Below are 23,716 nucleotides of genomic sequence, written 5' to 3' on the forward strand. Positions count from 1 at the left end.
CATCCTGGAGTGGAGCAGGTGGATTCCCGCTCCTTTGTGACCTCTCGTAATGCCGCTGCTGGTGTCCGGTGCTCAGTGACAACGAATGGCTGTTATCACCTCCTTTCTTTTCTTGATGCCTCTCTCCGGTGCCTGCTTTGTGTGCCTGCTCTGCGTCAGTGCCTGGCACTTAGAAGGCAGACATTTAGTCTTTGTGGAGTGAGTGAATGTGCATGATTCAAGTCAGGAACCCTAAGCATAAGGCAAAAGGCTGCAGTGATTCCCTCCCTGATGTGCAGAAAACTCACCTCTACCCCTAGAGATTCTGATTTAGTTGTTCTAACAGGAGACCAAGGACTCTGCATTTTAAGCATGCATTCAGGTGATTCCTTTTCAAGTAATCAGCATCCAAAAAGCACCGTCCCAGCAGCTTGAAGGAGAGGGACGGGTTCGGGAGGTTTTGGGTGGGACATGCAGAGAACAACTTGGATGCATTCCACTCTTTTACCAGACAAGGCAAGCAGGTTTCCTCTAACAAGGCAGCTCAGATCTGTTCTGTTCACAGTGGCCGCCGTGCTGGGGGAGGTTGAGGTCACCCTCAGCTTGCTGGAGAGGGCCACGATTATTCATCAGTGGTGTCCTCCACAGGTGCAGATGGGAGTGGTGGCCTATGGACCATGCATCTGCTATCTTGGTGGCCTGGAGACTGGCTCCTCAGGTGGCGCAGTCTGTTAGCATGAGGCAGGCCAGCCAAGATGCAGGCTGTGATGAATCATTATAATCCTTGGCTACCTTTCCCTCCCCTTAAGATTTTAGGAGTAGATGTAGAAAGCAGCTGCTGATATATGAAAGGCTAAGTGCGTAGTGGAGAGAGCACAGACTCTAGCACCAGCTTGAATCCTGCTTTACCACTTAGCAGTTGTGGGACGTTGGGCAACTTATTTAACTCTGTGCCTTAATTTATTCATCTGTAAAATGGGAATAATAATAGTACCTACCTCATAAGGTGGTTGTAGGGATTAAACGAGGTAAAATATACACAGCACTTAGAAGAGTGCCTGGCACATAGGACAGTATGTGCTAGCTGTGACTTTTATGAGCTTATTGTGGTTTATGGGTACAAAAGAATTTTCAACTCTGGAGAAGGGAACTTTTGGAGTCTGAGACGCTCTCTGGTGGCAGGGCTGTGAAATTCACACAAGAGGAAGGTCCATCGGGTGCATCTGAACACCACAGAGCACGTACTCCTTCCTCTTGTAAAAGGAAAAGGGTTGTGAGATGTAGGCTTGTGCCTTCTGACAGCTTATACCTGCCTGTGGAGCAGTGGCAGGTAGTTCACTGAAAGAGCCAGTGGATAGTTACTGATTTTTGCTTGAAGTTTTGAAAAGGATGAGTTCAGTTGGATTCGTGCATAGGGAGAGGGCGCTAACTGGTCCTAGTTTCAAAGGAGGTTGCTGGCAGTACTAACGATACAGTAAAAAGAACCAGCAGCACTCAAGCCTTTATGCGCTGGCTGAGCTGGCGTTCCCGTAAATTCCAACTAGCTGCTCTGTGGCTTAGCAAAGCCCCCAGGGCAGCTGCAGCCAGGGAAGGGCCACAGAGCCCACACAGGACTCTCACTTCCCAGTTATCTTACTGGTTTTCACCTAAGTGACACTTGTTAAGCTCCTGCTGTGTGCCTAGCATTGTGCTGGGTGTTGGGGGGGCGGATACAAAAGAGGTGACTAGCCCACAGGTGCGCTAAGCTTTGACTGAGTAGACGGGCCAGACATTCAACAAACTGAAACAATCCGTCCCTCTTCTGTGCACTGCCTGTGAGGGGCCACGGGGACACACGCAGCGAGAACCTTGGGACGCCTTCTTTGGCATTTACCACGCAGGACGGTGTAGCTGAGACGGGCACTGGGCTGTAGCAGGCCGTCTGTGAGGAGGGCCACACAGGCCCTGCGGCGGTTCAAGAAGAGGACGCGCCGCAGGCTCGGGTTGGGGCACACACCCCACGCTCAGACAGTGGCAGCTAAGCCCATCTTGGTAACGCGGGGTCCACGGAGGGCGGAGGTTGGAACGGTAGTGGCCTCTGGATGCTGGCCTCGGGCGCCGTGGAAGGGCTCTGAGCAGGAGAGCGAGGCGCCCAGCGTGGAGCTGGAGTAGGGTTACTGGTCGGGCTGGGCTCCCTTACACAGGAGACGCGGAGAGGCAGGAGAAGCCGGGGGGCAGCCGTCGTGCCGGCCCGCCTTGAGTTCCTGACCCGGGGGCACCACGCAGACCAGAGAGAGGCCCGCCCGGGCTGGGCACGCGACGCAACAGACTACCGACGTCACCCGACTTGACCCACACGGCTGTTCTCACCTGCTCGTCAACCTTTCTTGTGTTTTACAGATTCAGCCAGTTATTGAGAAAACCTTTCCGTTTTCTAAAGTTCCAGAAGCCTTCCTGAAGGTAGAAAGAGGACACGCACGAGGAAAGACCGTCGTCAGTGTCGTTTAAATAAACACTCAGTTTGGTGCCTGTGGGCTCTTATTTGGTGAGTGCCTGTAGGCCCCAACTCTTTTCTAGCCGTCCCTTTCCAGCTTAGACCAGAAGTGCCATGAAGTACATTTAGCACACACACACGTTTCTGCCAGTCATTTCCTGTCTTCTGAGCTGAGCAGAGACGGATTTTATAGCCCCAGCCCCACCCTGTCATCACCCTGCTCTGCCCAGAGCGTTCTCGCGTCACCTGCCCCGACGCGCCCGCGCACTCCTGTCCGCCGAGCTCCTCCGTGCCAAGCGCAGGGGATACACACGTAAGCAGGGACACGACATGAACATCTCTGCCCTTGGACTTGTCTATAAAGTTGCTGAAAAGTGCCTATTGTGTTTTTCAAGCTGTTCTTTCACAGCAGATTTGCAGATTGTGGCAGCACCTTCTGTTCTAGTAGCTCAAACTCTGTTTTATCATCTTAATGATTGTGAGAGATGAGAACTTTCAGCATGTGGAGGGATGGCAGCATGAAGAGCTTACTTGAAGCTAATTCCTTCTTAGGGTCATGGTGAGCACTTTTCCCACTGGCCAAAGTTGCCTTTGATTTTTATTCCATCCGCTCCAGTGTGCGGTCATAACAGCCCTCAGAGTTCTGAATCTCTTAGGGTCATATGTAAAAATCTCGCCAGCGATTTGGTTGTTTACGCTTTTAGAAAATGAAAGGTGATGTAAAGTTTGTAACTTTTTAAAACCCTTACTTTTTTGCATAAGGCTAGTCCTCTTTCAGCAACTGAAATGTGCTTCTCTGGGGACTTTTCCATGGAAATTACCACCATTCCATTGGGGACCAAAGTTCTCCAGTTTGACCTGAAATGCCTGCGTTTAAGTACCTCGCCAATAAACCCGTTGCGGCTTTTGAGTCTCTCTCTAGTCTGTGCCCTCTGATCACTGACGGTAAGTGTCCAGTTCCCGCCACGATCCCCCCATTACTGCAGCTCAGCTGCTAGCGTTTGGCTTCTGAGGTAGACCTGTCTGTCTGAGTAGCCGTCTACTTGGTTTCTTCCTGCTAGACACTCGTTTGTAGTGTTGCATGAGGGTTTTTTCTCTAGAATTGCTGTTCTCACCAGTACAAATTTACCTCAAAAGCAAGATGTTTTTCCAGGTGTGAATGAGCCACTTTTGACTTCTCTGAATTCAACCTCAGCTCTTTCTCTTGGAGGCCTCCCAGTGGTAGTGAGGGGCACCTCTCGAGGGACGACCTCACTTACCCTCATGTCCACTCAGAAGAGTGGAGTGTGCCCCTTCACCACTGAGTCTGGAAGGAGGGTAGTCAAAGATCTCCCCCTGCTGTTATTCTAGCAGCTCTGAAACCCACCTTGTCCAGATCAGACATTTGTTTCTAATCTGCCTGCTGACCCTCTTTGAAGTGTTACGAGGGCTAGAATGGACTCTCTCGGATTTCATCAATACAGTTAACCAGAAACAAGTTTATTCAAGAGATGAATTCAACACAGACTAGACAGTCTTTCTTACCCCACCTTACTGTAGTGAGACACACAAAGGCCTAAGGCCAGAGCTGTGCACCTAAGAACAAGACGCGTGGCAGCTGCTGCTGGACGTGTGCGAACATCTTAAAACTGAAGGTAAACTACTCTGATGGCCGCCACTGCCCACCACAGGCTCCAGAGGATCAACACTTTACAACTGGAAACATACTGAGTAGCTGAAAAGGAAACAAGATTTGTTCTTCCACGAGGACAACGACATGAGGACAAAAAGAGGAAGCGTGTATTCAAGGAATGTTTGTTTAGCAGTTTTGTTCAAACTAGAATCACTGCTTGTTTGAACAGCACTGACCGACTGGGCCAGGGAGTGTACAATCAGCAGCTAATCATTTTCAATTTCCACTGAAATGCTTGCTGCGTCTCAGGGTTCTGAGATTTGGCCAACTAGGATTGCTTCAGTCTCCTCTCTTTCGCTTTCTGGAGAGAATTGCTGGTCATCCTCTTGAGCCTTCCACACCTCTCGTTTCTGCTCCCAGAAGTACATGACCTGAGGCTGTCCCCCAGCAGTCATAGCAGGTGCGGGGCCGTGGAGCCTCAAAGGGAAGGCAGCCCCGTGCAGGCCTCGTGCCAGTGCAGCTGGACAGGAGGGCAGGAAACTGGGCTAAAAGACCTGAGTTTATTTAGCAAAGGCCTGCGAGAACTACCTGTAGATGAGTGAGGACGGGCTCATAAATTAGGTCATGGTAATACTGTTTCAGTAGCATCTGCAAGAAAAGCACTACTCACTCACATGTGACATTCTAGAGTGGGTTAAAATAATCCAGATCCTGCTAATAAATGTTAGCAGACATGGACATGCTATCTTTGTAAATTTACTAGTTTTTTTTTAATATATTTATTTTTGGCTGCGTTGGGTCTTTGCTGCTGTGCATAGGCTTTCTCTAGTTGCGGCGAGCAGGGGCTACTCTTCGTTGCGGTGCGTGGGCTTCTCATTGCAGTGGCTTCTCTTGTTGCGGAGCACGGGCTCTAGGCACACGGGCTTCAGTAGTTGTGGCTCACGGGCCCAGCCACTGTGCATCATGTGGGATCTTCCTGGACCAGGGCTTGAACCCGTGTCCCCTGCATTGGCAGGCAAATTCTTAACCACTGTACCCCCAGGGAAGTCCCCTAATTTTTAATATTAACAGAAACATTTTGTTTATACTTAGTTGCTTAAGGTAGGTCTGACTAGATAAGGCTTTCCCCACTTTGCTATACGGCATAATTAATAAGTCCAGAAATCAGAAGATCAAGGACCAAAATTACAGGCCTAATAAATTATTTCTTCTCAGATGCTGAACAATCTCCTACCTTACAAACTTGAGCTTCTGTCCTTCCCTTTAAAGTGTACAGGACTTGTAGGTCTGCAAGGTCGGTAAGTTTGTTCTTGTTCTCTATCTTTGGAAATAATTTAAAATGTACATAATCTTGCTGCTAATGAGGCAACCTGTTTAAACAGCTACTGAAAAGAAATGAAAGGGATGAAACAAGAGGAGGATAAATGACTGGTTTAAAACGATTCCAGTCTTTTGAGAAGATGGGTGGTTGTCCTGGTCACGGTACTGTGATTCAAGAGAGAATTTAGAGTTGTTGAAGGAGCAGGTCCACTTTCTTCTTGGTGCTTCTGTCTGCAGTCCTTGTTTTTTCTGTTTTTTGTTTGTTTAAATAAGGTAGCCGAAAGACCTCCAGAAATATTCCTCCTGCATTCTTTAATTCAGGTCTATAGGACCATGGCTTCCCATACTTGTGTTAGCTTCTCTTCGCTGACACTGTTGAGGATAAGGTGATTGTGATCATACTGTGTACCCCCTGAAAGACAGAAGAGGAAAATGATAGAAGGAAACATGCCCACATGAAGGGGCTGTAGCAGACACAGTTTATCACAACACCAATGTAACAAGAGTAAGCAAGGTGTAAAACTATGTGCCTCGAGGAGACAAAGCAGGGAGGAAAGCCCAGAAACACACTGAGGGCTGAGAGGTTCCAGCCTCTGGGGGGTGATGTGTTAAAGCCCCATCATATGGCACCGGGTGGGGGGGGGGCAGAATCTAGAAATGGGAAAAGGAGTAAAGAGATTGTGACAAATACTCAGTGGTGGGGTTGTGGATTTGAGATTCCAGCAAAAAAAGCAGGCGGGCCTGAGTAGAATGGTCATCGGAACAAATTTTGCATGAACAATGAAAAATAGTTGTATTAGGTCAAAGGGGAGGTTTGAATGATACCCAGAAGTATAGGCAGGGCAGCACTCCCACTTCTGGGAATCCACAGGCTGTGGTGTATAAAAATTCATTGCATTTAACATGCTGAGTTCCATTAGATTGTAAAACTAGTATGGTTTCCCTTTCACCAGAATATTTTTTTCCAAGGGTGCCTACTAGATATTTCAGATTCTTCAGCCTCATGGCCTCTTCTTTCGGTGGAGAAGTATCATTAACAAAAGAAAGGGCCATGTGATTTTTTTCCAGTGTGGAGTAAACATCCTTTCAGATACCTTATCCTTTTCAGCATAAGCCTCTGTACCAACGTTATAGCACCAAGGACTCCATCAAAATTAAAATCTGTTCATCTCACTGCAGGGTAAGTGCGACTGGTATTGAAATCATAGTGCAGCCTCAGGCCAAGAGAAATTAAACGTTCTCTTTTAAAGCATTTACAAAACATCCAAAAGGTCTGAAAACTTACACAATAGATTTTGATAGGGAAGAAATCATCTCTTATGCATGCCCCTCTTCTAAGAAATTGGTTTATCATCATGATAACTAAGAGCCTCTGCACAGCTAGGTATAGGACAGAACACAAAGGCAAGGTGCCCTGGGCATTTTATGCTTAAGTTTGGAAAAAAAAGTCACCACCACCACAGACCCCACCGTCTCCACTGAGGCACCACACACAATACTTGCTGAAATCTCAGTGGAGTATAATCTTAAGGTCACAATGTCTTTTTCATTCTTCAAGATTATAGTATCTTAAACATACTTTCTGTGTATATTACATCATAATTCTAATTAGAGTCATGACGACTAGAAAGTTCTTGAGAAATAATGATTCATTCTTTGCCTTTGGGGAGGATTAAAATCCTCCCAGACTTTTTTAAAGTGAGTGTGAATATGCTGGTATCTCTTACACTGTTGTTATAATGTCTTTGGTCTGGAATAATACACGGATGTCTACCAAAACACCAGGAGATAGGTTAAAAGAAATAAATCTTACGGAAATATTAGTAGGTAACAAATGGTCAACAGTTGTAGCCAGTGAAAGTCACAGTCTCCTATTAAGTGCCCCTAAGAAAGAGATGTATTTCTATCCCCCTTGCACAGTATGTGGGATGTGTGGTCCTAGTCTCTCTTGTCCACAAGATGGCATCATTCTCCCACATTCTGAGACGTTTAAACCAGTTTAACAAGTGATTATTGTAGCTACCATACTCGATATACTGAGAGTTCACAAACATACAGAACAGTATCCTTATTCCAAAGGCACTGGACTAATTTATATTGCATTTTAGGAAGTGACCTTGGAGCTTTAAAGCGAAGCACTAAGGAGGAAGTTCCTGGAGTCCCACAGTCCTTTTCAGAGTCGAAGACTAGAAAGCCAGGTATCCTTACTCCTGGTCAACTGCCAGGGTAGCAAGTGGGGGAAAATCCCATATCCTTGGAGCTTCCAGAATGTAAGCGCTCTGAAGCCAAGGTACTGTCTTTTTTTTTTTTCCTTTCACTTTGATACCCCCAGTGTGTGGCACAGAGCCTGTCACATAGTGGGTACCCAATAAATACATGTTGAAAGAATAAAAGGAATGCTCTAAGAGACTAGCTCATAAAGATTACAATGACCTTAACCCTGGACATTGGAAGCTGATCACATCTGTAAGAAACATGGGTCCGTATTTTCCCCAAAATCCATGTTTCCAATTCAGTCTAGTCACATTTCTTTGGCTTCTCTGGAGGTTTTGAAACTCTATCTTGTATAGACTGAGGAGCTCCAGTTTAACAAGTTGTTCAAAATAAGAATAAAGATAGTGACTCTTAACAGTTTGAACCTCAGGTTGACCATCTAGAAAATGGGTATCTTACTTGTGTACATACTGACAGATCTGTCGTGCCAGCCTACAAGGCATTTGTCTCCTGCTTGCATTTTATACAATGTACGACTTTGGGCCCCATCCAGCCTGGAGTTAGATATTGCTTAGTGGTGCTCCCTAAATGTAGTGCCCTGCCTTTGCCTCATTAAACTTAGTTTGCCTCTGGGTACCTTTCTGTTCCTCAGATTCTTTGTGAATTCTAATCCCATTGTTAGGTGGCTTGGCCACTCTCCCCACCTGCAGATCCGAAGTGACAGCCACTTTTCTCCAGGGGCAGTCACCAAAGCCCCTGATGGAAATGTTCAGGCTTATTCTCCATCTTCCACAAAAGTTATTTTAAAACCAGGTTGCAGCTGTTTCTTTACCACTATATCTTAATTTTTAATGACAGCTTTGGCTCAGAACCCTGACTCAGGTAAAATTGAGCCAACTTTCTAGCCATGATTTAAAGTGGTGTGTGGTAATAGTATGGTTCCACTAAATTGATGAACATAACCACACTGGTTTCCTGATAGGGGATAGAAAGTCTCCATTAATAATTTAAAGCAAAATTACCCCATATGACATGAATAAAACACACTATCATCATTTGCTTGTCTATAGCAACAAAGGTTCACTGAATTCCCATGTCTACTTGAGGTCAGTTTTTTTGCTTTATGTTGTTTTAAAATTAATTATCATCAGTAGTTCTCGTAGACAGGCAGCATGGGCATTACCTGGGAACTTGTTAGACATGCAGATTCTTGGGCCCTACCCCAGACCTACTGAATCAGAACCTCTGAGGGTGGAACCCAGCAATCTGTGTTTTTTAACAAGCCCTCCAGGGGATTCTGATGCAGATAAAGTTTGGAAACCCCTGGCCTAAATTTATTTGCTCTTCCCCAAGCACCATCAATCGGTTTGCTCTGGATTAACTTCACTGAACAAATGTTAAGTTGAAATCTTTTTGGCTATGTTGTTTGTTTTAATTCCTTTTCAGTCTTAGATCTTTACAATGGAAGTTTACATGCATGTACATGAGAATCATCAACTATACAGACTGAGATCAAAGCCTTTTAACTTGTGAATTTTAGTCTAACATTGTTATAATAAATGGTTTAAAGTTGGCCCATGTCCGGATTCCACCTCAGCACTTAATGGGCGTGAGATTGTGGCCAAACTGATTAACTCCTCTGAGCCTCAGTTTGGGGGCTGTGAAGTGGGGGGAGGAGGGATAACACAGGCCTCTTGGGGCTGCTGTGAAGATCACGTGCGATAACGTATGTACAGTGTATAGCATTGAGGCTGGCACATAGTAAGGGATCACTTACTATTAATAATAGTACACGCATCATTTTGAAAAGTAAAGAAGAGCTTTTTAGTTAACTAAAGAAAGACACAACAAAGAAAATAAAGGAAACGATCCTTACCTTTGATATCTAAAACTAAATTTGGCTTCAGCTTGCTATAGATCCTGCCGTCAGACTTCATGCTCCAGAACTGACTGTCGACGCTCTGTTCGAGCGCCAGGCCCAGTTTAGAGCCAGAGGTTACTAGGCTCCCCGCGATGGTCAGGCAGCAGTCTTCTGCTATCTGCTCAGTGGAAAAGACAAGGTACCTTAGACATGGGTGGATATACATTCAGGTACCATTGTAAGCAATTTCCTGTGTGAGCTGATTTTTAAAGTTATCTTAGCCCACATGAGGAATTTCAGCTTTTAGCCATGGTAACTGGGATCAAACAAATATTTATGCCCTTCATTTCAGCTGACATAAGTGATAGAAAGTTCTCAATTCTTGTCCATTGTTAAGAGATTTATGCCCTTTGTGAGGCCCTCTGTCTTATAAGTAAGGGAAGCCTTAGAACACTAAAAATGCCCATCATGATATTTCCCCCCCAGAAATCACCATGATCTGAGGCTGGGTCTGTAGCTAATCTCCCCGACGTATCCACTCCACTCAGCCTGACCCTTCCGGAATATGACTGCATCTCTAATTTTGAAGGCTGCTGTGGCACTGAAGTTGCTAAAAGGGCATTTTATCATTTTAAAACTTGGAATTCCATTTACTAATTTCTCTTGTCTTCCTTCATGAGAAATGTCTAAAATTTTCTAAAAAGGCATGCTATCCAAGTATAAAAAGAGAAAACACAAATGCAGTAGAGTGTGTTCTAATGCAAAGATCTTATGGGTCCTTCTATGAACTGAATCTACCCTTAATATAATATAAATAAGGTATGATAGTCATGTTCATATGGCATTCACACATATTGCTATAGAAAATGCTTATGAAAAGTGTACTAGTCTACAATATATTGAGATAAAAGGATTGTGATAATCTAGGACACTTTCCTTTTTCTCATTGACCTACCAAATTCAAAGCTGTTAAAATAGTATCACTGTAATGTTCATTAGAAATAATTGCGGAAATATGCCATTTTCTTGAATTAAGATAATTCAAAGGCAGAAGTTTGCTTTTTCTATGCCTCTATATTAGTTACTTCTGTTTCTCATGCTATTTCTTCTATGCATGTCTAAATAGTACTTCTGTTTACTGAAAGGATGATTCTCCCTCAAGCACAACAGACCCAATTAACAAGTTGTACTTCTTTCAGCAGGCCGTAATGCCTTCTGCTGACTCACGGGGCACCAGGATTAAAAAAAATCAGGAGCAAACAGTCAAGCCCATAAAATCAAGGAGTTAAAAAGAATATGTACAATAGAAGTGTGAGCGTCTCTCATAAAATCTTACAACACTCAGCTTTTAAATGTGCATTGTGGTGGGAGTGATAGGAGGGAGATGGGCAATTTTCCATTTTACAAGGTGTGACAATTAGGAAATGGATTGTGTTGTACACAGGGTGGTATCTCTTCACCCTTCAACCTAGTCTGTGGGGTCCTCCAAAATGGAAACAAACCAAGAGTGATCTGTGTTGATAATGATGGGGCTTATAAATTTATTTCTATAACAAGTAGGTTAAGGAAAAAGGGGAGGGTAACACAGACACTTCCTTTTTCTATTACTGTATAAAAATCAAGTACAGATGTAAAGATTCTATCTTGGATCAGTGCTAGATTTACCTCCCGTTTAGGTTCCTAGACAGGTTCTATCAGAACTAAGAAATAGTTTCATGAAAAACCTTCTTAGTTCTGAAAATGCTCCAGGAATCGTGAAGTAGCATCTACTTGAAGAAAGATACTATTATAGACCCTTGTCTAATCCAAAAAGCTCACCCTGCATTTGATGCATCCTTCTTGGTAAATCCAAATCTGATCCTCAGCACCGACATCCTCCATGACCTGTATTCTGAGAAGCTTCAGATCCTCTAAGTTTCCATTGGTTGACATGAATAACCCTGTTGCTTTGTTTCGAAGTCTGAAATAAATTCGTTTCTAGAAGACAAAACCCCAGCAATAGTCATATACAAGCTGTACTTTAGAAGCACTGAACAAGCATCAGTAGCAGGGGCAGAATCCCAGATGAGGCTGGATAAGGGAAAACTGCTATATCTGAGAGTTTCAGAGGCTTTAGGATTTTCTCAATGAGGAGAGGTTGACAGAATTTCAAAGTGCCTGGGGCTGGGAGCCTGCCTATGGACAACCCAGGGCTTGGGACATACCACGTTTTGATGTCAGGTGTAATAACATTTCTGAAAGCAGTCACAACCTTTTGGCACCAGAAACACAGCCGAAATTCAGAAATTCTCGGGGGTGGGGTTGGGGAGAGGCCAATTTCACACTTAAAATTGAAACTAAAAAGTTAATTACATGTACAAAAAAGATTTCAGAGAAGAGTCTATTCAAAGCATGCAGAAGAAGAAAATACCTGAACAAAAGGTCGTAGAGAACCTATTTGGTGACAGCCACTGAATTCATACCAATTAGGTACTTCTGCTGGTGACAGTAGGAACTGTCGACCCCTGTAATTGCCATATTCATAAGTAACCCATCTAGAAAACAAAAGGAGATAACCACAGTAAGTAGCAATATCCATTTCACAGTGGGCACCAACTATATTTTCAGAACACTTTGATTTTTAGACTGAGCTTTTTATTTATTTATTTTTAATTTATTTTGGCTGTGTTGGGTCTTCATTGCTGTACTTGGGCTTTCTCTAGTTGCGGTGAGCAGGGGCTACTCTTCATTGTGGTGCGTGGGCTTCTCATTGCGGTGGCTTCTCTTGTTGCAGCATGCGGGCCCTAGAGCGTGCAGGTTTCAGTAGTTGCAACATGTGGGCTCAGTAGTTGCAGCGTGTGGGCTCAGTAGTTGTGGCACGCGGGCTTCAGTAGTTGTGGCTCATGGGCTCTGGAGTGCAGGCTCAGTAGTTGTGGTGCATGGGCTTAGTTGCTCCGTGGCATGTGGGATCTTCCTGGACCAGGGATCGAACCCGTGTCCCCTGCATTGGCAGGCGGATTCTTAACCACTGCGCCACCAGGGAAGTCCCTAGACCGAGCTTTTTATACTTTAAGTATATGTTGGAGGATTAAAAAAAAGGAAGCTACCTTATTATCAAAAACAGCTACAGCACCCGTGTCTTGACAAATAGCAAATTCATGGTACATGAGTATTTATGCCCAAAAGTTCCACTCTTGAAGAGAAATAGGTAAGTTTTTTCTTCAATAAGGCAATGAACTAGAGAGAGTCTTTTAGCAGGACAGCCCAGTACTTCCTGTGAACTTTACATAAAACATCTTCAGTTGTAATAATGGACCTTTATTTAAATGGTTAATACTTGTAAAGTTCTTACACAGGGTAAGTGCTATATAAGGGTTAGATAAAAATAAATAATAAAGTTTTGCTTAAAATGAGAGTAATCTTCCTCAATCCAGAAAACTACTAAAGATACTCAGGTCTCTTCCACACAGAGATGCTGGTACCCACACCTGAAGTCTGGGTTCCAGCTCAGACCAGCATGCAAGCAACACAGCAATCTTTCTCTCTGGTTGATGTATTACATCAAGGAAGAATGTTCTCTGTTTTTAACCCTGGAACTCTAAAATGTTATCATCGTAGTCATTTTATCATGAAAACAAAATATTAGTTTAAACCTGTTGGAAAAAAAAGTCATGCATAAAATTCTATCACCCTAATAATCCGAATTTGTTTTTTAAATAGCTATAGTCCTCTCCAACATTTGATGCCTTCAAACTATACCTATTGTTTTTGTGAGTGAAAGAAAAATACTTTTGTAAAAACACATTACATTGATAGTCCTTATTCATTTTTACATCTTAATTTCAAAATTATTCGAAGTTGAGAAAAATCTTCCCATGTTGACATTAAATCATTTTGCCTATAACATCTGCTAGTCACTCCTAGCTGAAGGAAAATCCCAACCATTACTCCAAAATCAAAGGACTTGGTCTTTCAAAAGGATAAGCAAAATCAGTTCTCTTTCCTACTTGCTAAGGAAGTGCTCAGTAAATTTATTGCAAAGCGTTCACCTAGGAACTTCGAGAGTCCTTATCTTAACTAAAAATCTGGATGAAGAGATGATGTCCCACACATGGCTTTTCCCAATAGGAAAAGTATACTATGAGGGAACATAAATATTAACACTTACAGAAAAATACTAAGAGGGAACATAAATATTAAGCCTTACAGAAAAAAAGGGGTTATACGTCAATTTGGTTAAGGTAACATAGAAGAGAAATATGATCAAACTTAACTTTTAAAATCTATTTTACTGAATAAACAAGTAGGTAACTCACTTACATGCCACCAATCACCTGAACAGAACGTATGTGCGTGTTGAATCCTAGGGATCGGAGATTAACTATTTCTGTACTAAATTCAATCTTTTTTCCTTTGAAGTCTTCTCTTTCAAAAAGAAGAATTGTTGGTTCAGAAAATTCCTGTTTAGGAACAAAAATAATGTTCTGTTACTCATCCTTGATAGTAATTCGAACTTAATGTGAAAATCATCTTGTTACAAGGACAAAGCACAAGATCTGGCCGGATTTGGCCTGCTCATATACTCCGTTTTCCAGAAAATCTGGGTGGTTATATACTCCAAAGCTAAAGCGAGGAAGGATGGAGGGCAGAAAGTTTTTCCCTTACATAGAAAGGCAGGTAAATGTAAAGTATTATAAAATGGGGAAAATATCCCAGGCATAAAGGAACAGGTATATATGCCTGGAATATCAATTCTAATGGAATTTATTTTCAACTTTTCTGTTTTCTATTGAGATAAGAAGGGGCTGGAAAGCCAAGGACATAAATGGCGAGGGTCGGGGGCTGTGGTGATCTTTGGGGGTCTAGTGGTAATCTGCCTAATAAAGGAACCTTCCCCTTGTATACATTTTCAGATGTCTTTTTGTTGTTGTTTTTAACTGTCAATAAGACAATGATTCTGTGTATTCCCAAACTTTCCTGTAGGAATAATTGTTAGGAGAGAAAAAATAGGATGGAAACCCCAAGTTCAAGTCCACTGATTTTCAGAAAAATGAAAAGTTGGCAGCTTATGGTTGTTTTTCAAATTACAGACCCTTATGACCCTAGACTAAGCTCTAATGATTATAATCCTAAAATCATAAATGATACATGAAAAATTCCCTAACTTGCTTAAAGTTTTGTGGCAACGGTGTGGCACCATACTGCTTCATTTATGTGGATGTGCTCTGATGTGTAGAAAGATCTTGACCAGTAAACAGAGCAGATCAGTGTGTAGAGGGGGTCTATATGGTCTAGAAATTAGGTTGTATAAACCATACAAGAAGGAAATGACAGAAACTGTAGTAGTATTACTACTCTGCACTTTCACTGCACTTTTCTCTGAGATGGTGTGCCAAAACGTTCCAAGCACTCTAATCTAGCGACAACCGCCAAACGATTTTGAAGTACTAAGTCACAATTAAAATATACGTTCTTAATATGGGTAAAGTATTCATTTCATCATAATCAAAACTTAAAAGAACATCATCTGTAAATGTCAAAAGTGATGTGAGCATACATGCTAAGTTCTGCTTGAAGAAAGGCATTTGAAAGCTTTAAATCTAAAGTGGGTTTGTTTTTTTTTTAAATATTTGTAGGTTGCTTTTAGAATTCCAAGCAGGTTAAATATCAAATTTTTAGATATTTTATTATTTGTAAGTTAATGAATCTTACCACATCATTTTATGTTTCGCTGCTACTATTTTCACATCTCAAGGAAGGTCAACATTTTTGTTATTTGAACGGGCAGGAGGGGATGAGAAAAAGCCAACTCACATATGTTCCTTCTACCTTTAAAGCTAAAATCACCAACTACATATGTTTAAAGCTTTTTATGAGATATCAGCTACCAAAAACTAACAAATACTTCCCACACTGTCAGATACACCCAGACTTTAACATCTGAACATTATTTTGCAGTATTGTTCTATTGAATATTGCTTTGTCTGCATTAAAATTAAAGATTTCTGGTCAAAAAGGAGCACTATAATCTGGATTGGCACATACATGAGAAACTGAGAAAAGTCATTTAATTGCAAATCTCTAAAACAACAGAGGAATAGATTTAAAAACTATAAGGAATTTCTGCAAATCAATAACAACAATGACAGGAAACTAAAGAGCTGGGCAAAGGATATAAATAGGCAATTCACTGAACAGAAAACCCAAATGACTAGTAAGTATATGAGATCTTGCCAACAGTGAAATGCAAACTAACACAACTTCTACCCCATTCTTTCAAACTGACAAAAGTTAGAATGTCAGAGACTACGCCATTCTTTCAAACTGACAAAAGTTAGAATGTCAGAGAATACTCAATAATGGCCATGATGCTGAAAACTGGAATCCACATGCACGGCCAGCAACAGTGTAAAGTGGTGGAATTCGGTGGTACTTACTGAAGGTTGCATATTCATGAATGTGAGATCCAGTAAATCCACTCTTTTTTTGTTTGTTTTTGGCTGCATTGGGTCTTCGTTGCTGCCCACAGGCTTTCTCTAGTTGCGGCGAGCAGGGGCCACTCTTCATTGTGGTGCGCGGGTTTCTCATCGTGGTGTCTTCTCTTGTTGCGGAGCACGGGCTCTAGGCGCGCAGGCTTCAGCAGTTGCGGCTCGCGGGCTCTAGAGCGCAGGCTTAGTAGTTGTGGCTCACGGGCTTAGTTGCTTCGCGGCATGTGGGATCTTCCCGGACCAGGGCTCGAACCCGTGTCCCCTGCACTGGCAGGCAGATTCTTAACCACTGCACCACCAGGGAAGTCCCAAGTCCCAATCCACTCTTTAATATATATCCCCAAAAGATCCCAGGGTAATCCATTATGCTGTATGTACATCTAGTTAATGATTATATATTGTATATACATATTACATCATGTGCACCCATTAGAATCAATAACTAGATGTACATACAGCATAATGGATGGCTCTCAAAAAATTTAATGTAAGGAGAGTTTTTATAACATGATGAGAACTATAGCATAATACTGTATATAAATTAAAAGCCTGTATACATATTTTTTCAAAACATATATTTTATAGGAATCCAAGCTGTACTCCAAACACATTAGAATGGGTACCTCTAAAGGTAGAGGTATAGAAGTAGGGCTCAGGGGGACTTCCCTGGTGGTCCAGTGGTAAAGAATCTGCCTTACAATGCAGGGGACACGGGTTCAATCCCTGGTCGGGGAACTAAGATCCCACACGCCGCGGGGCAGCTAAGCCAGCGCCCTGCAACTACTGAGCTTGGGCACCTCAATGAGAGAGCCCGAGTGCCGCAAACTACAGAGCCCACGCGCCCTGGAGCCTGCACACCACAACAAAAGATCCCGCATGCCTCAACAAAGATCCTGCAACTAAGACCCGATGCAGCCATAAATAAATAAATAAATAAATTAATAATAAATAAATAAATCTTAAAAAAAAAAGAAATAGGGCTCAGGTGTGAAATGGAAAAAAACAAAACGGAAGGGCCTTGAACTAGCCCATGATTGTGCACTGTGCACCATGACTGACCCAACACTGCCCCTGAAGTCTGAGAAAGCAGCAAACAGTTTACATTTTAAAGATCTGGAAAGAGACCAGGGTAGAAAGTTGTCCACGCAACTATTTTTTCTGCCTCCAACTTTGTCCTGAGTAAGCCTACCTGCTGGTTCCCTTGCTCTGTCTGTCAGCTGTGCGACCATACATCTCTGTAACGCTATATTCACCCTGACATACTTACGAAATCTATAAAACGAACAGACTTGAAAGTTGCTTCAGGCAGGCATCCCATTGCAGACAGCGAAGGATAGTGGCCTTCCTCCAACACGTACTGATTACCCGAGAAATTTTCTCCGTCATATGCAACCCAGCTATAGAGGAAAAACCACACACGTGTATAAAATGTAATTTGAGTCTTCCTAGTCAAGAAGTCTGATTTTTAGAGGTAGCTGCCATACAATAAACACAATGCTTATGGCTAACAGTGTTCTCTCTGCAAAAATGTCTGGATATATTTACTGCATTTCATCTTGTGGCAAGTTAATATTCATAATAAGTCATTTGGGAAATAAAACTTTTTTCTCCATGAAATTATTAATGCTTTCACCTCTCCACCTACCAGCATTCCTTGCACCTCTCATGGTGCCACCATTCTCCCAGCCAAGGTGGTTCTGTCAAGCCCTTGAGTCTTCAAGTCTTTTCTGGATATTCCTTCAACCTTCATAGCTAGTCAGTCACCTGGGTCTACTGTTTTCTCCCCAGATTTCTTCCTCACCCCTTTATCCTCATTTCCAACACCCCTGCACTGGGCCAGGAGTCAAAATACCACAGTGACTTAGACAAGTCACTTAGTCTCTCTAGCACTCAGCACTATTGATAAAATGGTGATTTATCATGCTTCCCTAGAGGAGTTGGGGGTCTTGTTTTGTTTTTGTTTAACCCAACACATACTTATTGAGGAATAATTGTGTGTCAGGTATTTTTCCACTGCTGGGGATATAACAAGACAAAGTCCCTGGTATCTTGAAGTTTACACCCTAGTGAGCTGAGACGGACAATAAATGAATACCAAAAAAGTACATGTCTGGTAGTAATAAATGAAGCAGCATATGGGACAAAGGGAAACTAGGACAGAGGTGCAGGTATGTGCTAATAAACAGTGAAGCTTTATATAAATCTATGCATTTGAATGCAAAGCCGGTGCTCTTTCCACTTTGCATTGCCAAATGGCATGATGCTGCTGTTTAGACCATGAAGAACTATATGATTAAAGGCATTACTACCACTACTGCTACTACTACTATTACTATTATTATTATTCAACTTAATTCATCACCTTTTGCACAGATTGCTCCAAGGGTTTCCTGATCTGTTTCCCTGACTTTGAGCTCCTTGCCTTGCCCATCTTGTGTTTTCCTTTGGCATCCATCTAAATTCATATGCTCAGGAGACTCATCACCTGAGCCCACCCTCCCTGTCCAAACTCACTTCCCCTCCCCCCAGTACAAAGACCTCCCAGCTAGAGAGGGCGGTGTGCCCCTCATCAGCATCTCCACTCCAGCCATGCACTTGCCTATCATGCAGAATGCCTACCCTACTCCTACCCACCTGTAAAAAAAAAATCTATCTTGGGAGGTGCCTTAGAGATGATCTAAAGTCCCTTTACAGATGACGGGAGAGGCCTAGAGAGCAGAGAACCTGGTCTGAGTCCCATTGCACAACGAGGTGGTGATCTTCAACTTCTCCCACCCACACTGATGTCCATGTCCTCTGACGCCCAGCACTCAGTGCTCTAAAGTCCACTTCAGTACTCGCATGGTCTTGTACTATGTGGTGGTCTCATGCGGTACCAAGCTCCTACAAGTGCATTTACTTGCTGATACGTGAATCCTGTTTTCTCCCACTGGTTGGCCTCTGCCAGTCCACTGTTTTGCTTACCTGCCTCCTAAAACTCTGCAAGACTTGGCAGAAAATGACTCATCAATTTGACTTGTTGTTTCTTCAAAACACTGACTGCGACCTTGAAACTGTGGTTCCGAAAACAAGTGAATCTTTGAAAAAGTAAACGGAAATACATAAAATTCTTTTCCTAAACACATTAACTCATTCAGCCTCTGAAATGATAACCAAACATGACCTGTTAACTTTTGTTACCATAAACTGGTATGAATTTTATAAACCCTTTAATTTTTCACTTCTACATTAATGATCAATTAGAAATACTTTGACTGCACCATTCGTGATTGTTTAATTTCATTCAGAGACATCAAAGGATAGTCCAACAATAGAGGCAGCTTTCTACAGAACACCCTCTTGTAACAAGCTGCAAGGCATTTTAAAGCTTTATTGTGGCCAAAAGTAATTGTTCACAGTTCTAACATTTACAAGAAACTATATTTTGGAAACATGTAGTGCAGTTTTCCTCCCTCTAGATGGAAGCTACCTGCTGACTTATTAGACTCTTTTGTATGCCAATAAAGGAGGCTACAGTGGTGTTTGTGCCTCTGTAATTATGGCTCTCTGAACACTTCCATTAAAAAGTCTTTAACGAATTTAACACTTCAGTTGATACAGAGAGTCAGCATTCAAAAGGCTTAAGTGAGACACCATATAAAAGACACTATAAAAAGCCTAATGCAGACACAGCAAATATGAACATTCATTTTACTGTTTTCCACAATAACTATATGCTATTGTTTGAAATACTAATCCTAGTGTATTAAACTCTGATCCACTGTAATGATATAAAAATTTAACTTTTTATAAGAAATATTTAGATATGGGTCAGTGCTATCAATTAAGCCTTACTGTAAGCTTAAATCTAATTTTAAAATATAGTTATGCTTTCAGGCACAAAAATGGGTAAAACTAACAGTATGTTCCCAAGTGTATGATGTTTCACACATAAATTCAGAAGGTTTTTAACAGAAGGTTTTTAATTATGAAAGATAGAATGTTAAGTTACCTGATTTCGTCTCCCTGGGCTGGTGAAAGAATCCTAAGAATTTTTAAAGGGAAGAGAAAAGGAAATGAGTAGGGCAGACATCTTGAAAATTTTTTCTGTGGATCATTAACAATTACCATTAAAAAAAAATAATCTCAGGATAGTTTCTATAGTTAAGTATTACATGAACCAGAAGCACACATTAAGGGAATCCAAAATTCAGTTAAATATTCTCAGAGAAAAATGTAACTCCTTACCAAACATATGGGTTGAACAGAAGAGATCTTACAATTTTTGCCTCCCCAGTCCTCAAAGCTGGTATAAAAGCCTTTATCCAGTATATACTGTTCTCCTGTGAAGTCAGGATTTTCATAGGCTACCCATCTAAAGAAACAAAAAACACTGACTCGTTATAGTTCATAGTTTACATTTACAATAAAACTATCACACCCATTTGGATAAATATACATTGTATAGCAACTTTCATTTGTTTTACTAATAAGTAATCTGAATAATTTTTCTGGTTCTCCATTAATCTTTTAGGAGCAGATAGATTTGTCTGTAGGACGAATCAAAGTGGCAAGTGAAAGAGTACCTTTACATGAACCTTTTGGTGTTCTCGCTTGTCAAATCTTATTCCCTGAGAAAACTCCAGTAAGGCTATTTCGCTATATTTCTTTCTAATTCTAGTCTAAGGAAACAATCTGGACTTTCAAGAAGTAGCTGTAAAAGTTCTTTTAATAAGCAAGTAAGAATTCTTTTTGTTATCAACATTAAAGTATTTTTCCAGAAAGATACTACAGGAAGCTATGTCTCTATTACACAACAAACCACACTGGAAAAAAAAAGCTGACATAAAAAAATGCTTAAAAAAAAAAAGATCATATAACAGCTAAATAATGAAAATTTTGTTTCAATCAGGATTTCCAACATGACACAACTATGTAATAAGCAAAATTGAACAAACTCTTGAGAATAATAAGAATGAATCTCTTTTGGAATGTTTTCATAATTGTTATCTTTGAAATGATCCACACTCAGAGAGGAAAATCAACAAAACCAACTTATTGATGCTATTTCTTATCCAAAGATAAAGTCTTAGAAGGGAAAAGAATTTTTCAATTCTGTTTTATTCAGGAGGTACTCAGTGTTTCCTCCTCAGTTAATTCATTGCCCTATATTGATCCTCTCACAGCTTAAAGGAATAATACCTTTATGCCCATATATATGCTCAGAACTTTCCGAAATGCATTCACATCTATTATCACATTTAATCTTTTTAGGGATGTAACACAGAATAACAAACCTGACTCCGTATTAGACCTAGTCCTTTAGCTCTAACCTTTGTGCTCTGTTGCCTGTGCTTAGTCATGCTGGCTCTGCACCTTTGTAAAGGAATGCTGCCTAGTGCCTGAAATATACATCATGGTCCATTCTCAAGGCTCTGACCTTTAAAGCTTTAGTGTAAAACTTTTCCATTCACATAGAGATAAATCAAGTTGCAGAACAGAAAATAACAACTGTCTTGAGGTTTCTAGGAACACTGTGACCAGATCTGCGTGGACAGCTGCAAGAACAAAGGATTCCAGCACCAAGAAGTTGGCAACAACCTACCACAGCCCCTCGCCTTTTAGTATAAAAGAAGCCTGAATTCTAAGTCGGGGAGGATGGTTCTTTGGGCCACTAGCCCACCATCTTCTCCGTCTGCTGGCTTTCTAAATAAAGTCACTATTCCTTGCCCTAACACCTTGTCTCTCGATTTACTAGCCTATTGCGCGGCGAGCAGTACAAGCTTGGACTCGGTAACAGGGAGGTACTGGTTTTCACATTTTCCTGAAAAGAAAACCTAAAGACACAGAAAAAGTAATTCATTTATTCATTCAACAAACTGACTGGCCATTTACCATGTGCTGGGAACTAGACTGGCACTGGGAATGCAAGATGAAAAAAAAGACAAAATCCTTGCCCTCTAAAGTTCAGAGATGGGTAAGAAGCATCAGGTGGTATTATTTGTTGGTGTTTGTTCTGAATGGGAAGTGACCTGTCAGTTAGTGGCCAGGGATGAATGAACCCTTGACCGAGTCTCCTGAGGCTCACCAGGTCTCTTCACCTTGTGACCCGAACTGCCACCTACCCTTGTAGTTTTTTCATTTACCTTTCCATAAGCCATACCTAAAACAGCCCACATGCTTCACAATTAGAACAGATTACAATTTTACTATCTAAAGGGCTTGACTTAAAAACTCAAGTGCAGTTATTACTTGGAAATGAGCAGCCATCAAGAAGAACACTGTAAAAATCTCAAGTGATAATTAGCTATGACAGCTAACATCTGTGGACTCATTTCTGGCCAGCTGAATGGAGAAACTGCTATAAGCACCAATCACAGTCTATTTCAGAAAATACCGCTTTCCCACTTCAGAACCTCATAAGCAACTTTAAAATCCTATTCTTCAACACTGTGAAGTGAGGAATTAGGTAGGAGGCCTGGTTCTAGGTGTGGTCATGACATTAACTTTCAGATAACTTTAAAGAGGTCATTTAACCTTTGTGAAAGTCCGTATTTTCATTTTTAAGTAAGGGCATTGACCAAGATCCCAGTGTTGACAGGGCGGGAGGCTGTACAGCTCACAGGTGCCTCTGTGTGTGGCCTCTGTTCACACAGCCTTTGGCTTATCACGAGTCATGAAGAGAAATGACAACAAAGCGTGAGCCCAGAACACTGCTATGTGGGGACGAATTTCTGCAGAGCAAGTAAATCTACTTTACAAAAGCCAAGACCTAAAAAAAAAAATTAAAGAGGATAAGACATATGACAAAAAAGTATTCCTGGCAAGGCTCTGGGTCTGTAGCAAGTTAGAGGGAAACAGAGGGGGTAAAGTCCTTTTTGCTTGATTGTTTGACTTTAAGGTTTAGAGGGAAAAAAGCCAGTGAGGAGGGAAAGACTGAATACGCAGGAGAGAAGGTGACAACTGAGCGAACCTTGGATGACACTTTAGCCAGTGCTTTTTTTTTTTTAAACAAGTGTGAGTACTGTATTTCCCTATAAAACTAAAATAAGTTACCTGTAAGAAAATACCCAACACCCAAGTATGCCTATCTAACCTGCTGAAGTTGAAAAGGAAAACCATTTATTAAAATGTCACTTGAATTGACAATAGTGTTGTTTTCCTTCCAAGATGCAGCCCCAAATCCAAAATTCATTTCTGAGATTCTCTGGTATATCTACGATCTAGAGTCTACTTATAACTTATACCTGAAACTCTTAAGAAAAAAACTCCTTCCTGTCCTTGTTTAAGCATATTCTGTACATGTGAATCAACACTTCTCTGTCTATCTATAAGATTGCCGAGTATAAGTACAAACAGGTCTCAGCCTGCTGGGGTCACTGCTCAGAATTTAAGGGCAGCAGGGCAAACCTGCCCTTCTGTGGAGGGAAAAGGAAAAAAACTCAAAACCAACACTTTTTTTAAAAATCTGGACTCTAGAAATATTTCATTTTGCTGTTGAGTTTTAAAAAAATTAGCCCAGTTTCCACTATTTGAACAAGAGGACAGCACAGAACTAGAAAATGATTAGGAGGGATGTGTAAAGGCATCTCTTTTGATGTTTCAACAAGAAACAAAATGCGGTTCCTAAATCCTCATTTGCTGGATTTGTGAGGATCCTTCCTGAAGCCTGTTCTCGGTTTCAGAGCTAATAATGAGTTTACCACCCAGGGAATTTATTACGCATGTGATAGTGGTACATCTCAACCTTCCTATCCTGAAGGGCTCAATTCCAATGCTACCTCCTCCAAAGTCTTCCCTGTGTCCAAACT

At 41.7% G+C, this 23,716-nt stretch overlaps 2 protein-coding genes across 3 annotated transcripts in view; one reads left to right on the forward strand and one right to left on the reverse strand.

Moving 5' to 3' along the window:
• The window catches only part of RTN4IP1 (reticulon 4 interacting protein 1), a 106,584-nt gene extending 103,208 nt beyond the window's left edge, over window positions 1-3,376 (forward strand). The window contains exon 9 of one of the 2 annotated variants that reach the window (XM_061207696.1): window positions 2,359-3,375. In XM_061207696.1, the coding sequence (XP_061063679.1) occupies window positions 2,359-2,466 (108 nt within the window). In that variant the 3' untranslated portion in view covers window positions 2,467-3,375. Of the gene's footprint in view, window positions 1-2,358 lie in introns of both variants that reach the window. The other variant, XM_061207695.1, reaches the window with a different exon arrangement.
• A 534-nt stretch (window positions 3,377-3,910) lies between these two features.
• CRYBG1 (crystallin beta-gamma domain containing 1) overlaps window positions 3,911-23,716 on the reverse strand; it is a 59,593-nt gene continuing 39,787 nt past the window's right edge. The window contains exons 12-20 of the mRNA XM_061207694.1: window positions 20,154-20,280; window positions 19,918-19,950; window positions 18,891-19,003; window positions 17,194-17,323; window positions 13,759-13,898; window positions 11,870-11,993; window positions 11,278-11,436; window positions 9,475-9,637; window positions 3,911-5,796 (exon numbers count right to left, since the gene is read on the reverse strand). Of these exons, the coding sequence (XP_061063677.1) occupies window positions 5,708-5,796; window positions 9,475-9,637; window positions 11,278-11,436; window positions 11,870-11,993; window positions 13,759-13,898; window positions 17,194-17,323; window positions 18,891-19,003; window positions 19,918-19,950; window positions 20,154-20,280 (1,078 nt within the window). The 3' untranslated portion in view covers window positions 3,911-5,707. The remainder of the gene's footprint in view (window positions 5,797-9,474; window positions 9,638-11,277; window positions 11,437-11,869; window positions 11,994-13,758; window positions 13,899-17,193; window positions 17,324-18,890; window positions 19,004-19,917; window positions 19,951-20,153; window positions 20,281-23,716) is intronic.

Source organism: Eubalaena glacialis, chromosome 12 (genome assembly GCF_028564815.1).
Source record: "Eubalaena glacialis isolate mEubGla1 chromosome 12, mEubGla1.1.hap2.+ XY, whole genome shotgun sequence".
Lineage (NCBI taxonomy): Eukaryota > Metazoa > Chordata > Mammalia > Artiodactyla > Balaenidae > Eubalaena > Eubalaena glacialis.